Here is a 12,643-nt window from a genome sequence, read left to right as displayed (position 1 = left end):
TCATTAGTGACACACCTTCAAATATAAATACCACTGAGAGGGGAGCCCAAGGCCTGGAGCTCATTTGTCTCTGTCGTTGCTTATTTGTGTCAATGGCTGACTCTTTGGGATTTTCTTGGCAGAGATACTAGAGTGGTTTGCCATTCTCTAGCTCATTTTACAGATGGGAAAACTGAGGCAAATAGGGTTAGGTGACTTGTCCAGGCTCAGACAGTTGTATTTGAACTCAGGTCCTCCTGACTTCAGTCCTGGTACTCTACCTGTGCTACCTAGCTGCCCAGAGTTCAATTAGAGATGCAGATTTCATATACTGAAATCTTCCCAAAGAGGAGGTTTTAGGGAGAGGGGACTGAGTCCAAAGACCATAGAGGCCTGGGAGGTGTGGGTTGGTAACATGAAGTGGAAAGAACCTGGGACTTGGGATCCAAGTAGGTTTCCAGCTCCAGCTATGCCACTGACTTGATGGGAGTCCTCAAAAAAGTCACTCCTCCAGTCCTGAGCCACAATTTCCCCATCTGTTAAACAATAGGGTCAGACCAACTGGCAGGACAGCCAGAGAACTTAGGCTTCCAATTCTAAGAATTCCAGGCAAGGGATTCAGAATAAAGAAAGTGACCATGGATATGAATGGAATGGAATACTATTGCGCTATAAGAAATGATGAACAGGCTGACTTCAGAAAAACCTGGAAAGACTTGTATGGTCTGATGCTGAGTGAAGTGAGTGGAACAAGAGGACTTTGTACACAATAACAGCCATGTTGTGCAATGACTAAGAATGTTAAACTGAACCCTTCTCAGCATTACGAGGATCTAAGACATCTCCAGAGGCCTCGGGATGGAAAATGCTGTCCACATCCAAAGAAAGAACTATGGAAGTCGAATCGCTATCACTTATTTTTACCTTCTGTTGAGTTTTGTTTCCTCTTTCTAATGGTTCCTCCTATTGCTTTTAATTTTTACTTACAACTTCACTAATGTGAAAATATGTATGTAAATGTAAAGCCGATATCAGATTGTGTGCCGTCTTGGGGAGGAAGAGGGAGAAAAATTTTCAACTGAAAAGCACATGGAAGTGATTGTTGATAAATCAAAATAAATTAATAAAATTTAAAAAAAAAGAAAAAAGAAAGAAAGTGACCATGGGCACTTGACCCTGGTCGGATCCATATTTAGAGTCCTGTGTGCAATTCCAGGTGATACATTTTTAGAAGAACAGGGTTAAATTGGGTAGGGTGGCCAGGATGGGAAGAGAGAGAACAAGTACTCATCTACCAAGCATCTCGTATGCGCCAGGTACTGTACTGAGCTCTTTATAAATACTCTCTCATTCAATCCTCACAGGTAAAATGGGTGCTGTTATTAACCCCACTTTTTACAGGTGAAAAAACTGAGACAAATATTGGGTTAAGTGACTTGCCCAGGGTCACACAGCTAGTAGGTATCTGAGGCTGGATTTGAATTTAGGTCTTCCTGACTCCAGACCCAGCACTCTACCCACTATACTACCCAGCCACCCAATGGAAGCTAGGTCTTACAGAGATTAGTTGAAAGAACTAGATTTTTTTAACCTAGTGAAGGGAAATTTTGAAGGGAAAAGGGAGAGACAGGATAGGGGTCTTCAAATATTTGAAGGATTCGATTTCAGCTTGGCCTCAGGGAGATTGCAGAGAGGCAGATATTTCGACTTGGAGTAAAGAAAAACCTCCTAACAATTTGATCTAGCCCAAAGTGGAATGGAAGTTTTCTTGGGAGGTAGTGAGCTCCTTGTGGCCGGAGCAGAGTATTTATGGATGGCCACAGGCCAGGTGTGTAATAGAGGGGATTCCTGTTCAGACACAGGTGGGAGTAGATGCCTTTGGCCATCCCTTCCCACTCTGACATTCTGTGATTCTGGGACTAAATGCAGTCAAAGGACCCTTCCATCTCTAAGATTCAAAGTTTCAAATGTCCTGTGAATCTAAAGGCCCAATGGTTTCTGGGGTTTTAAGGTTCCCCAACCCTTAGACTCTAAGGGTTCTAGGGGCCTAATGATTTCAAGGGCCCTATAGGTATAAAGGTCTAAGGGCTTAATAATTCCAAGGTCTAACAATTCCAAGGATGCTAAACATTCTAAGGGTCAAGGGGTTCCAAGGTTTCTAGCAGTCAAATGGTTCCAAGGTTATTAAGGGGTTCTCAGTTCTAGGACTCAAAGGTTCTAACACTATCTGGTCATAAAGTCATGCAATTCTATGATTTAGATAATCTATAGAGCTAAGACCCTCATTCCTAAGGCTTCTAGGGATCTAAGATTGCACCTATTTACATTTCAAAGGGTCTATGCTTCCCTAAGTTTATCCCATCAGATGAAAAAACAAATCCTCTGCTAAACTCATTCCCACTAAAGTATTCATTCTTAGGGCCTTACCTCCCTAGCTGGGACACTAAGCCCTTCAGTCTCTTCGCCAGAGAGGGCAAGGCCCAACCCAAAGGAGCAAACCACCACTAAGGAGGGGTAGGATTTAACCCCAGTCTTTCTGGACAAAAGATTTTAGAGTTGGGCAGAAGGAAAGCTTCTCCAATGTACCTCACTCTACCCTGTGGAGAAAGCACCCTCCCCAATCTTCCAGGTAAGACCAGCCCTTGTAAGGACCCACCTTGTTTGTCTCCAGTCAGTACCCACACTTTTATATTCCCTTTCTTGAGGAGATGGATGGTGTCAGGCACACCATCCTGTAGCTTATCCTCAATGGCTGTGGCTCCCAAGAGCTGGAGGATGGAGGAGAGAAAGGGACTTTGAGTTCAAACCCTTCCCCTGGCAAGATGCCACCCCCAATCCTATATAGAGCCAGGCTGGGCAAAGAGGGAAAGAAGCAGTAGGAATTAAAGGTCCCCTCTCTTCTCTGGGCCCAAGTTTCCTCATCCCTAAAACATACAGGGTAGGCAAAATGATCTCTAAGGTGCCTCCCACCTCCAACATTCCTTGTTCTTCTCTATTCTAAGGATCCTCCCAGCTCCAACATTCCATGTTCTTTTTTCTAAGGGCCCTCCCTGCTCTGACATCCTGTGTCCTAAGGGCCCTCCTAGCTCTGTTATTCTGTGTTTTATGTTTTAAGGCAGAGGTGTCACTCAAAGTGACCAGAAAAACTCCTGGGTTTCTTTCCCAAATCAGATTAAAATGTAATTGGGAAATGTTTAACAAATAAAAGTTCAATACAACATAGACAATGTTAATTTGTAGTTTTCTAAGTCACTCCCCAATTAGCTCATTCAGTATTCTAAGATACCTCCTAATCTTGACATTCTGTGATCTAAGGTCCATCCCAGCTCTAGTATTCTATCTTCTAGGGCCCTCCAAGCTCTGACATCATGTTCCATGTTCTCTGTTCTCTGTTTCCTAGTTTCTTCCAGCTCTGAGCTGTTCCTCTGCCTCTAGAACCCTATTCTTAGGGCTGGATGCCTGAGGCCAGGTCTTGGTGTTGGGCCCTGCCCCCTTGCATCCCATCGCCACCCCCACCCCCACCCCCACCTACGTTAAGGTCTTTCTCCATGTCCTCATATACTGCATCCAGGGCTTGGGCCCGGTTCTGCAGCAGGACGCTGGCCTTGTGGTACTTCTGGCTCCATTCTTGGTAGAATTCTTCCTCCACTTCTTTGCTGGCTAAGCAGAGTGTTCGAAGCGTTTCTTCCGCAAAGGTCTGCCAAGGGCAAGAGGATTTATCAGGGGTTCCGTGCCCCTATCCTAGCCAGGTTATATCAAGGTGCAGGGGGGGAAATGGAGAGATAGTTCATATAGCATGAAGAGGACTTGGACTTGGTGTCAGAGAACCTGGGTTCAAATCCTGACTTTGCTATCTCACTCATTCAGTCATTCAACAAATGTGGTAGGCACTGGGGGAGATAGAAAGGTTTGATAAGACTTTGTCCTTGCCTCATGGAGCTCAAGAGAAATAAGGCACAAACATAGATAACTGTCATACACAATAATACATAATGAGTTCATTAGAATGAATGAAGCAATCAATTAATGAAAAACCATGTATTAAGCACTTAATATACTGTTGTTCAATCATTTCAGTTGTGTCCGACTCTCTATGACCCCATTTGGAGTTTTCTTGGCAGAGATACTGGAGTGGTTTGCCAGTTCCTTCTCCAGCTCATTTTACAGATGAAGAAACTGAGGCAAACATTATATACTTCTAGCTTAGACCAAGTAACGCTTCCTCCTTCAGGACGTCTTCCCAGATTACACTCAAGTATAAACGTACACTGTGCCCCATACCTCCTGCCAACCAATTGACACTGGCCTGCCCCCTTCTTGAGCACTCCAGAGTTCCTGTTGACCCCATCCATCCTGTCTGATACACCCTCTCTTCCTCTGACCCAACACTCCACCTCCCATCCAGCGGCCCAGTGCTCCTGATTGGTGAGAATTCACCAAATCTAGCTTAGCTTGGACCAGTATGGGCTGCCATTCCCCTGCCATGCTCTTCTTACCTTCCCCCAGCCCAGCCTAGCCCTTGTACCTCCAGCTGCAAGAATTCGGATCACTCAACCCTACCATTCCTGGAGAGGATGCAGCTATCAATCACCCTCTGACTCAGGCCAAAACGCCTCTCCCTGACCACGGCTCTTGAGTCATTTCAGTCATGTCTGACTCTCCATGACTCCATTTGGAGTTTTCTTGGCAGACACACTGGAGTGATCTGCCATTTCCTTCTCTGGCTCATTTTACAGACGAGGAGCTAGGCAAACAGGGTAAAATGACTTGCCCAGGGTCACACAGCTAGGACGTATCTGAGGCTGGATTTCAACTCAGGTCTTCCTGATTCCAGGCCTGGCACTTTATGCACTGCACCACCTAGATATTGTCTGGCTAGGACTCCTTTGAATGAATCATCTTCTCCAAGAAGTAAATTCCTTGAGGGCAAGACTCTTACATTTTGTGTATGCCGGGCAAATAGTAAGTACTTAATAATTGCTTTTTTTATTCATTCATTTATTCATTGATTCATTTTCTAATAATCATGAGGTACCTAACAGCCCCTGTAAGGGACCCATCTCCCCAGTCAGACTGAGGTCTCCTCTAGGGCAGAAACTCCCCAGAATCCTTGGACCTTGTACCCTATGATCACAGGACCATCATTATTCGATCTGAAAAGTACCTTAGGAATTTTGCTACTCAATTCCATTCAGTTCAACCAGCATGTGTGCCTACCTCCCTCATTTTACAAAGGAGAAAACTGGCCTAAATCCCCTCCTTTCCCAACCCCCTCCTCCCCAACGGGACCTGGCACAGATCTGGGCATGTGTCTCATCTATCTTTGTATTCCCAGGCCCCAGAACTAAGCCTCCAGACGTCTGACATCTATCCAGACGTCCCTATGTAAATACTCATTAAACTGAATGGTAGGAGTTCAATACTTGTTTGATTTGGAATCATCACATTTAGAGCTAAAAGGGAACACGAGGGATCATGGAGTCCAACTCCCTCATTTTACAGAAGCAGGAAGAAAAGCACAGACCTAAGGTCAAATGACTTGTCCAAGCTCACAAAGGGAGGCAGGAGGCAGCTGGGTGGCTCAGTGGATAGAGCTCAAGGCCTGAGTTCAAATCCAGCCTCAGACATTCACTAGCTGTGGGACTCTGGGCAAGTCACTTAACCCTGCTTGCCTCAGTTTCCTCATCTGTAAAATGAGCTGGAGAAGGAAATGACAAACCACTCCAATATCTTTGCCAAGAAAATCCCACGGACGGTATGGTTCACGGGTCATGAAGAGTCAAACACAAGTAAATAACAAGCAGATCTGAGATTTGGATGTGAATTGGCCCGAATCGTCCCCAGGACCAGCGAAGAGCCTCTGTCCACAGCCTCGACCCAGAGAGTGTGAATCTGCCCTCAGTCCACTGGAATGAAGGCCAGTGTCCTCCCAGGCAGAACTGCAGCCCCTGGTCCCTGAGGCCTTTGTTTTACGTGTGTCCTGAGCCCTGGAAGGAACTCCTAGGGACAGGCCGTTGCTGGGCAACAGGAGGCCTAGAGACTTTATGATGCTCTTGTTTGGGCCTGGAGGAGGAAGGCCAGCTGGTCTCATTAGCCATCCATCCTAAAGGTCTCTAGGGCTCTGTCCCACTCCCAAAGGCCTCCCAACACTCCATCCCCTCCCAGGCCAATCAGCCCTGAACTCACCATGGGAGTTTACACATACTAGGTACTTAATATATATTGTTTTGATTAGAACCTACTTCACCACCTATCTGACCTTAGGGAAGTCACTTTATTCTTCTGAGTCTTGAATTCTTCATTTGTAAAATGGTAAAAAAAAAAACCCAACAACAAAAAACAACAAAAAAAGCCTGTCCTGCCTTCCCAAATTAGCACCCATTCTGGGCCCATGGTAGTAGTCCGCTGGCCCATTTCAAAGGCATACACTTCAACATGAACCCATAGTCCCAAAGAATAACTCATCTTTTTTCACCTCTACCCAGACTATTCTCCACCCCTTGACCTTAGATTTTGAAGTCTGAGTTGAGAGAGTTAAAGAGTTAAATCAGATATTCAGCAGGCCATGAACAAGCCTTGGCACCTCTGTTCTGTCTCTTGCCAGCCAGCTCCTTATGAGCTCAGGGGCACCTGTACACAGGAGTGTAAGCTGCAGAGCAGGAGATGAGCTGCATTGGTAACAGGAACTTTCTCATTTGGACTTCCCTATGCCATAGAAATCATGGGTCTGGGTCCAAAAAAATAATGCTCTATAAATATGAGTCAATGTTATTTAAAAGCAAGCCTCTCTTAATTCTAGGACTTTCCCTCTCTTTTTTTAAAAAAAAATTAATTTAATTTTAGTTTTCAACAATCACTTCCATAAACTTTTGAGTTTTAAATTTTCTCCCCCTCTCTTCCCAAGATGGTGGGCGATCTGATATAGGCTCTACATATACATTCTTATTATACATATTTTTATATTAGTCATGTTGTAAGGAAGAATTAGAAACAATAGTTCCCAATTGCTCTCCAAAATGGTTGGATCAGTTCACAACTCCACCAACAATGCAGACCTTCCCTCCCTCTCTTAATGGTTTCCCATTTATCCTGTATATATACATATACATATACATACATATATATATACATATACATACATATATATACATATATATACATATATACATATACATATATATACACATACATATATACATATACATATATACATATACATATATACATATACATATATATATGTAATATATATGTGTATATATATATATATATATATAGAGAGAGAGAGAGAGAGAGAGAGAGAGAGAGAGAGAGAGCTTGTTTGAACATTGTCGTCTCTCCCATTAGAATGTAAGCTCCTTGAGGGCGGGGACTTTTGTCTCTTTGTAGCCCCAGTGCTTAGCACAGTGCCTGGCACTTGTAGGTTCTTAATAAATATTTATTGGTTGACTGATTAAGGTCCAGTTCAAGCCCCACCAGCCCTAAGAAGCTCTCCTTCACCACTCCATTCCATACTAAGCTCCCCATCCTCTGAACCAACCCATATAGAACTAACTATTCAGAACTTAACTATATGATCTCATCTCACATCTATTCACATCTATTCATTTTGTTTGTCCAATTAGACTACCAGGTTATTCCCATCTCCTCCAGAGAAGTTTTCTTTAATAATATCATGTATTCTGGGGCAGCCAGGGCTCAGTGGATAGAGCTCTGGCCTTGGAGTCAAGAGGACCTGAGTTCAAATGCGGCCTCAGACATTTGACACTTACTAGCTGTGTGACCCTGGGCAAGTCACTTAACTCCGATTGCCTCACCAAAAAGCAAAACCCCAAAACTAATATTACATATTTTAATGCATTTAAATACATATTTAATTTCAAGCATGTATTTAATTAATCGACTTAATATACATATTTAAATGCATTTATTTTGAGAAGGGGTCCCTAGGCTTCACCAGACTTCCAAAGGGATCCAGGGCACAAAAAAAGGTTAAGAACTTCTCATATAGAGGGAAAAGAGCCCAGGAGAGAGCCTTAGGGGCACACCCAAAGTTAGTGGGAGTAACCTGAACAAGATCCAGCAAAGGAGACTAAGAAGATGCCATCAGAAGGTAGGAGGAGTAGGGAAGGATCACAGAATCAGAATGTCAAAGCTCCAAGACCTAGAGCCTACAATGTCAGAGCTGAGTCCTTAGAATATAGAACATAAAACATAACAGCTAAAAGAGTTCTCAGAATACAGAGTGAGAAAATTAAAATGGACTTTAGGGATCATCTGGTCCAGCCTCTTATTTGATGAGTGAGTGACAGAGGAAGTCTTTCCTAAGATCGCATATCAATTCAATGGAAAAGCCAGGACTAGAACTCGGGCCTCCTGACTCTCAGCATTTCATGGTTGAGTGATGGGTTAGCCACCCAAGAAAGACCAGGGACAGAGCAGCATGAGAAACTCCTTCCTCCTCCCCATCCCAGCCGCAGGGACTCACATCCAGGGCCTTCTCAGTAGCATGCTCATTAGGACATCCTGGCCGGAGCCGCTCAAAGATCACGGTGTCTGCTCCCTTGCTATACAGCCGGACTGTGCCTTCAGGGTCTCTCACTGCAGGAGAAGAGAGCCCATGTGTCTTCAGTGGGTCCCCAGGCAATGATGCAAAGAACCTTAGGAATCTGGAGTATAGGAGGGTTCCCCAAGCTCCCTCAGAGCTGCAGCCAGCTGGCCAGACCTCTCCTTCCTGCCCTCTCCATCTCTTACACGACTGTTCCCAACCCCTGCCCTGGGCATGGGGAGTGACATGCACCAGCAGCTGCAGCTGGGTAAGAAGTATACAGTGGGTACCCAAGCATTTCTTGAGCACAGAACTCCAGAATCTCAGCATGGGAAGAGACATCCCAGGACAGCTGGTCCAATCCTTATCCTCTTCGACACCCCCAACAAACATGCTTGGAGATCTCCAGAGACGGGGGACTCAGTACTTCCCAAGCAGCCCATTCTACATGGCAACAGCTTTAATGGTCAGGACATTTTTCCTAACAAGGAATCTCTATCTACATCTCTGTCTGTAACCATCCTCTCTCCCCTCAGTGCTGTCCACTGGGGCCAAGCAAGAATAAATCTAATTATTTTTCCACAGACCTGAGGATAGAGGAAGAAAAACAATCTTTTGACAACTATTGGCCTGGATTCTAATAGCCCTCCCCACCCTCCAACATCTTGCTGTGTGACCTGGGACAAGTCATTTTCCATATCTGGGTCTCAGGATCCGCAGTCTATCCAATCTCTGCTTGGTTCCTTCCCAGAAGAACCTCTCTGACACCTCCTCATTGAAAGGAGAAGATCCTGAACTCCTGAAGGCAGTGTTAGCCAAACAAAGTCTAAAGTGTCCTAAACTATGGACAGGCCCAGCAATGGGCTGGCACAGTGGAGAGAGCGCCGAAATTGGAGCCCAAGGAATTCAGTTCAAGTTCTACAAATCCCACCTGACCCTTACTTCCTATGCGACCAAGGGCAAGTCCCTTAACCTCTCTATGCCTCAGTTTCTTCATCTGCAAAATGGGACTAGATGGTCTCTGAGGGTCTTAATCTATGATCCTATCAGTGGATATCCCAGGAACACTTCCCAGCCATACACAGGGCATCAGAGGCCTGATCAACAGGGGAGGATTTTTTTCTAAGCCACTCATGAAGATGATGGTCTGGGACAGAGAGGAGGTGACAGTCTTCACTGATGGAAGAAAGAGTCATACTAATGAAATCACAGATAATACTGATACTCATTTGGGGGTAAAAAGAAAGTTAAATTAATTAAATTAATAGTGTAAATAATTAATAATTATTTATTAATTTATTTAATTAAAATAATTGGTTAAATTTAATTAAATAATCATTAATGTTAATAATTAAAATAATAAATATTATTGAATAAATTAATAAATAAATTAAATTAAGTATTTTTTTTAAACAGTGATACTAGTGAGAGGCAGCACACACAATCTTTGTCATGATTCCCAAGTTTTTTAGATAGTTATTTTTTTACTTGGCTGGCTGGTTGTTGTCCTTCATTCACAAGGAGGTCCAAAATGACATCACTATATGTTGGAGTCAAGGTATAGCATGTCCAACTATGGCCAATCAGAGCAATGTAAAATCAGGAGGAATAGGACTTTCAAAATGGTGTAACATTGAGGAAAACACTAACTTGGCTTTATTATGGGGCTGACTTAATAGATCAACCCAGTGAAGCAAGAGGCAGGAAGCAGGTAGGTGGGAGCTTGGGTCCGGCCTCTGATAGAATGGCGCTGGGATCCTGGACCAGACACGCAAGTGTCCCTGGCAGCTCTCCCAGACTCTAGATTACAGATGAGCTATCAATCTGGGTCAGTGCAGGGGGTTTCCATTTCCCCCACTAAAGGGAAATACTGTTTACTATATGTGAAAACACTTAAACAGAGGTGAGGCAGAAAGATAAACCCAGGAATCCCCATTTTGGGCTCTCTTCAGGCTGTCGGGGGGTGGGAGGGAGCTCCCATGCTTACAGAGCACAGACATCCTCTTTCGGACACTGTTGAAGTCCAACATGGCCAGCACCTGGTAGGTCCTCTCTACACCAAGCTCACTGGTGGTGATGGTGTCCTGAGTTCGGGACAGAAAAACATAGCCAAAATTCCGAGCGGCTGTCACGAGGGCCTCTTCATCCGGAGAAGCTGCCTGGTAGACTAGCTGGCCTAAAGAGAGGAGACATAGACAGGGAAGAAGGAGAGTTAGAAAGAAATAGAGTGCTGAGACTGGAGTCAGGAAGCCTCATCTTCCTGAGTTCAAATCCAGCCTCAGACACTTAGCTGCGTGACCTTGGGCAAATCATTTAACCTTGTTTGCCTCAGTTCCTCATCTATAAAATGAACTGGAGAAGGAAATGACAAACCCCTCTAGTATCTCTGCCAAGAAAACCTCAAATGGGGTCCCCCCCCAAAAAAATGTGGTCCTGACTGAAAAGACAGGACAAGTGTGCCAGGCATTGTGCTAAACATCGGTATACAAAGAAAGACAAAAGACAGTCTTTGCCCTCAGGAGCTCACAGTTGGACAACACATAAAAAAGGGGGTTGATGAGGATGCTAAAGGCAGTTGGGTAGGAGTTCCTCAAACAGGGGCATGATGGATTCCAGCAGCCTAGGTGGGATAGGAGAGAAGGAAATAAGCATTTATTAAATGCCTATCATGAGCCAGTCACTTGCCCTCAAGTAGCTTACTGTCTGATGGTGAAGATATCACATTAAAAACAAAAAACTGAAAAGCAGTGGAGGAAGGAGTACCCCTAGTGAGAGCATGATGCATTCCTGTAGCCTAGGTGGGACAGGAGAGAAGGAAACAAATGTTTATTAAGCACCTACTGTGTGCCAGGCATGCAATGTGCTAAGTGCTTTACGTATCTACTCTCATTTGACCCTCACAGCCCTGGGAGGTAAGGGCTCTTATTAGCCCCATTTTATAATTGAGGAAACTGAGGCATACAGAGCTTAAGTGACTTGCCCAGGGGCACATAGCTAGTAAGAGTCTGAAATGGGATTTGAACTCAGTCTTCCTGACTCCAGGCCCAGCTCATCCACTGCATCACCAGCTGCCATTTGGCAGGACTTGAACTCAGTCCACTGCTCTTTCCACAGTACTGGACTCCTTTTTCTGAGCCATCTGTAAAGTAAAGGCAGCGGCTCTGCAGATCCTGGGCCCTTCCAGAACAAGGATCTTGGCTGCTCAACAGCCCCTATTGCTCCAGAGCTTTTCCACTACAGTAGAAACTCAAGTTCTGGAGTGTGTTGACTCAGAGAGGCCACTTCAACCTTAGGCATGTGCCTCCCAGGGAGGCTTTGAAATACCTCAGAAGGAAGAACAGTGTGTCCTAAGACATCTTGTGCCAACTTCAGGGGCTCAGCTGACGGCTTCCCACAGGGCAGGGGGCAGAGCTACTCTGGCCTGGGCAGGCCCCAGGTCCATCTGGGTCTTGGTGTGAGGCCCATAGAATTCCAGAGCCTGGATCCCTGTAGCAGCCTGGTGAAACTACTTACCACTATTGAGAGCTACTACTGAAAGCACAGGATTTAGTTAGGAAGCCCAAGGTTCAAATCCTGCCTCCGACTCTCTAGCTTTGTAACCATAGCCTACTCATTTTATCTCTGTGTGTCTGTTTCCTCATTTGTAAAATGAGGATAATAATATCCCTACTGCCCATCTCACCAATTCCTTGGGAGGCACAGATGAGGTGAAGGATATAAAGGGCTTTGCAGACCAGTTATTACAATTCAAAATATTGTGACTCATCGTATGCTTCCTGGTAGAGTTGACTAACACGTATTAAGTAACACTATGCTAGTCACTGTTCGAGGGGTTTGGGAAACAAAGACAGAAATCCAATAGTACTGAGCCTTGGGGTGCTTACATTCTAATCTGGAGACAGACAGAGCACAGATACAGCTAGGTGACTCAGGAAAGGCTTTCCAACAAACATTATATATGCCAAGGGCACTCCTTCATCTGGGTTCTACACTCTAAGAGTCCTTTCAGTTCTCATACTTTATGTTCTAAGGGCCCTCCCAGTCATGACATACTGTATTCTAAGGGCCCTCCCAGTGTTGACATTCTGTGTTCTAAAGGACTTCCCACTGCTGATA

The 12,643-nt window shown here is 44.7% G+C and overlaps 1 protein-coding gene across 2 annotated transcripts in view; it reads right to left on the bottom strand.

Moving 5' to 3' along the window:
• Positions 1 to 12,643, bottom strand: part of ATP8B3 (ATPase phospholipid transporting 8B3) — a 58,865-nt gene that overhangs the window by 19,928 nt on the left and 26,294 nt on the right. For both annotated transcript variants that reach the window (XM_021009061.2, XM_021009062.2), the window contains exons 15-18: positions 10,515 to 10,703; positions 8,468 to 8,580; positions 3,512 to 3,676; positions 2,636 to 2,747 (exon numbers count right to left, since the gene is read on the bottom strand). In XM_021009061.2, coding sequence (XP_020864720.1) covers positions 2,636 to 2,747; positions 3,512 to 3,676; positions 8,468 to 8,580; positions 10,515 to 10,703 — 579 coding nt within the window. The remainder of the gene's footprint in view (positions 1 to 2,635; positions 2,748 to 3,511; positions 3,677 to 8,467; positions 8,581 to 10,514; positions 10,704 to 12,643) is intronic.

This window comes from Phascolarctos cinereus, unplaced genomic scaffold (assembly GCF_003287225.1).
Source record: "Phascolarctos cinereus isolate Bilbo 61053 unplaced genomic scaffold, phaCin_HiC Scaffold_4;HRSCAF=312, whole genome shotgun sequence".
Classification (NCBI taxonomy): Eukaryota; Metazoa; Chordata; class Mammalia; order Diprotodontia; family Phascolarctidae; genus Phascolarctos; species Phascolarctos cinereus.
Note: the sequence above shows the minus strand (reverse complement) of the source record. Positions and strands in the feature narration are given on the sequence as shown.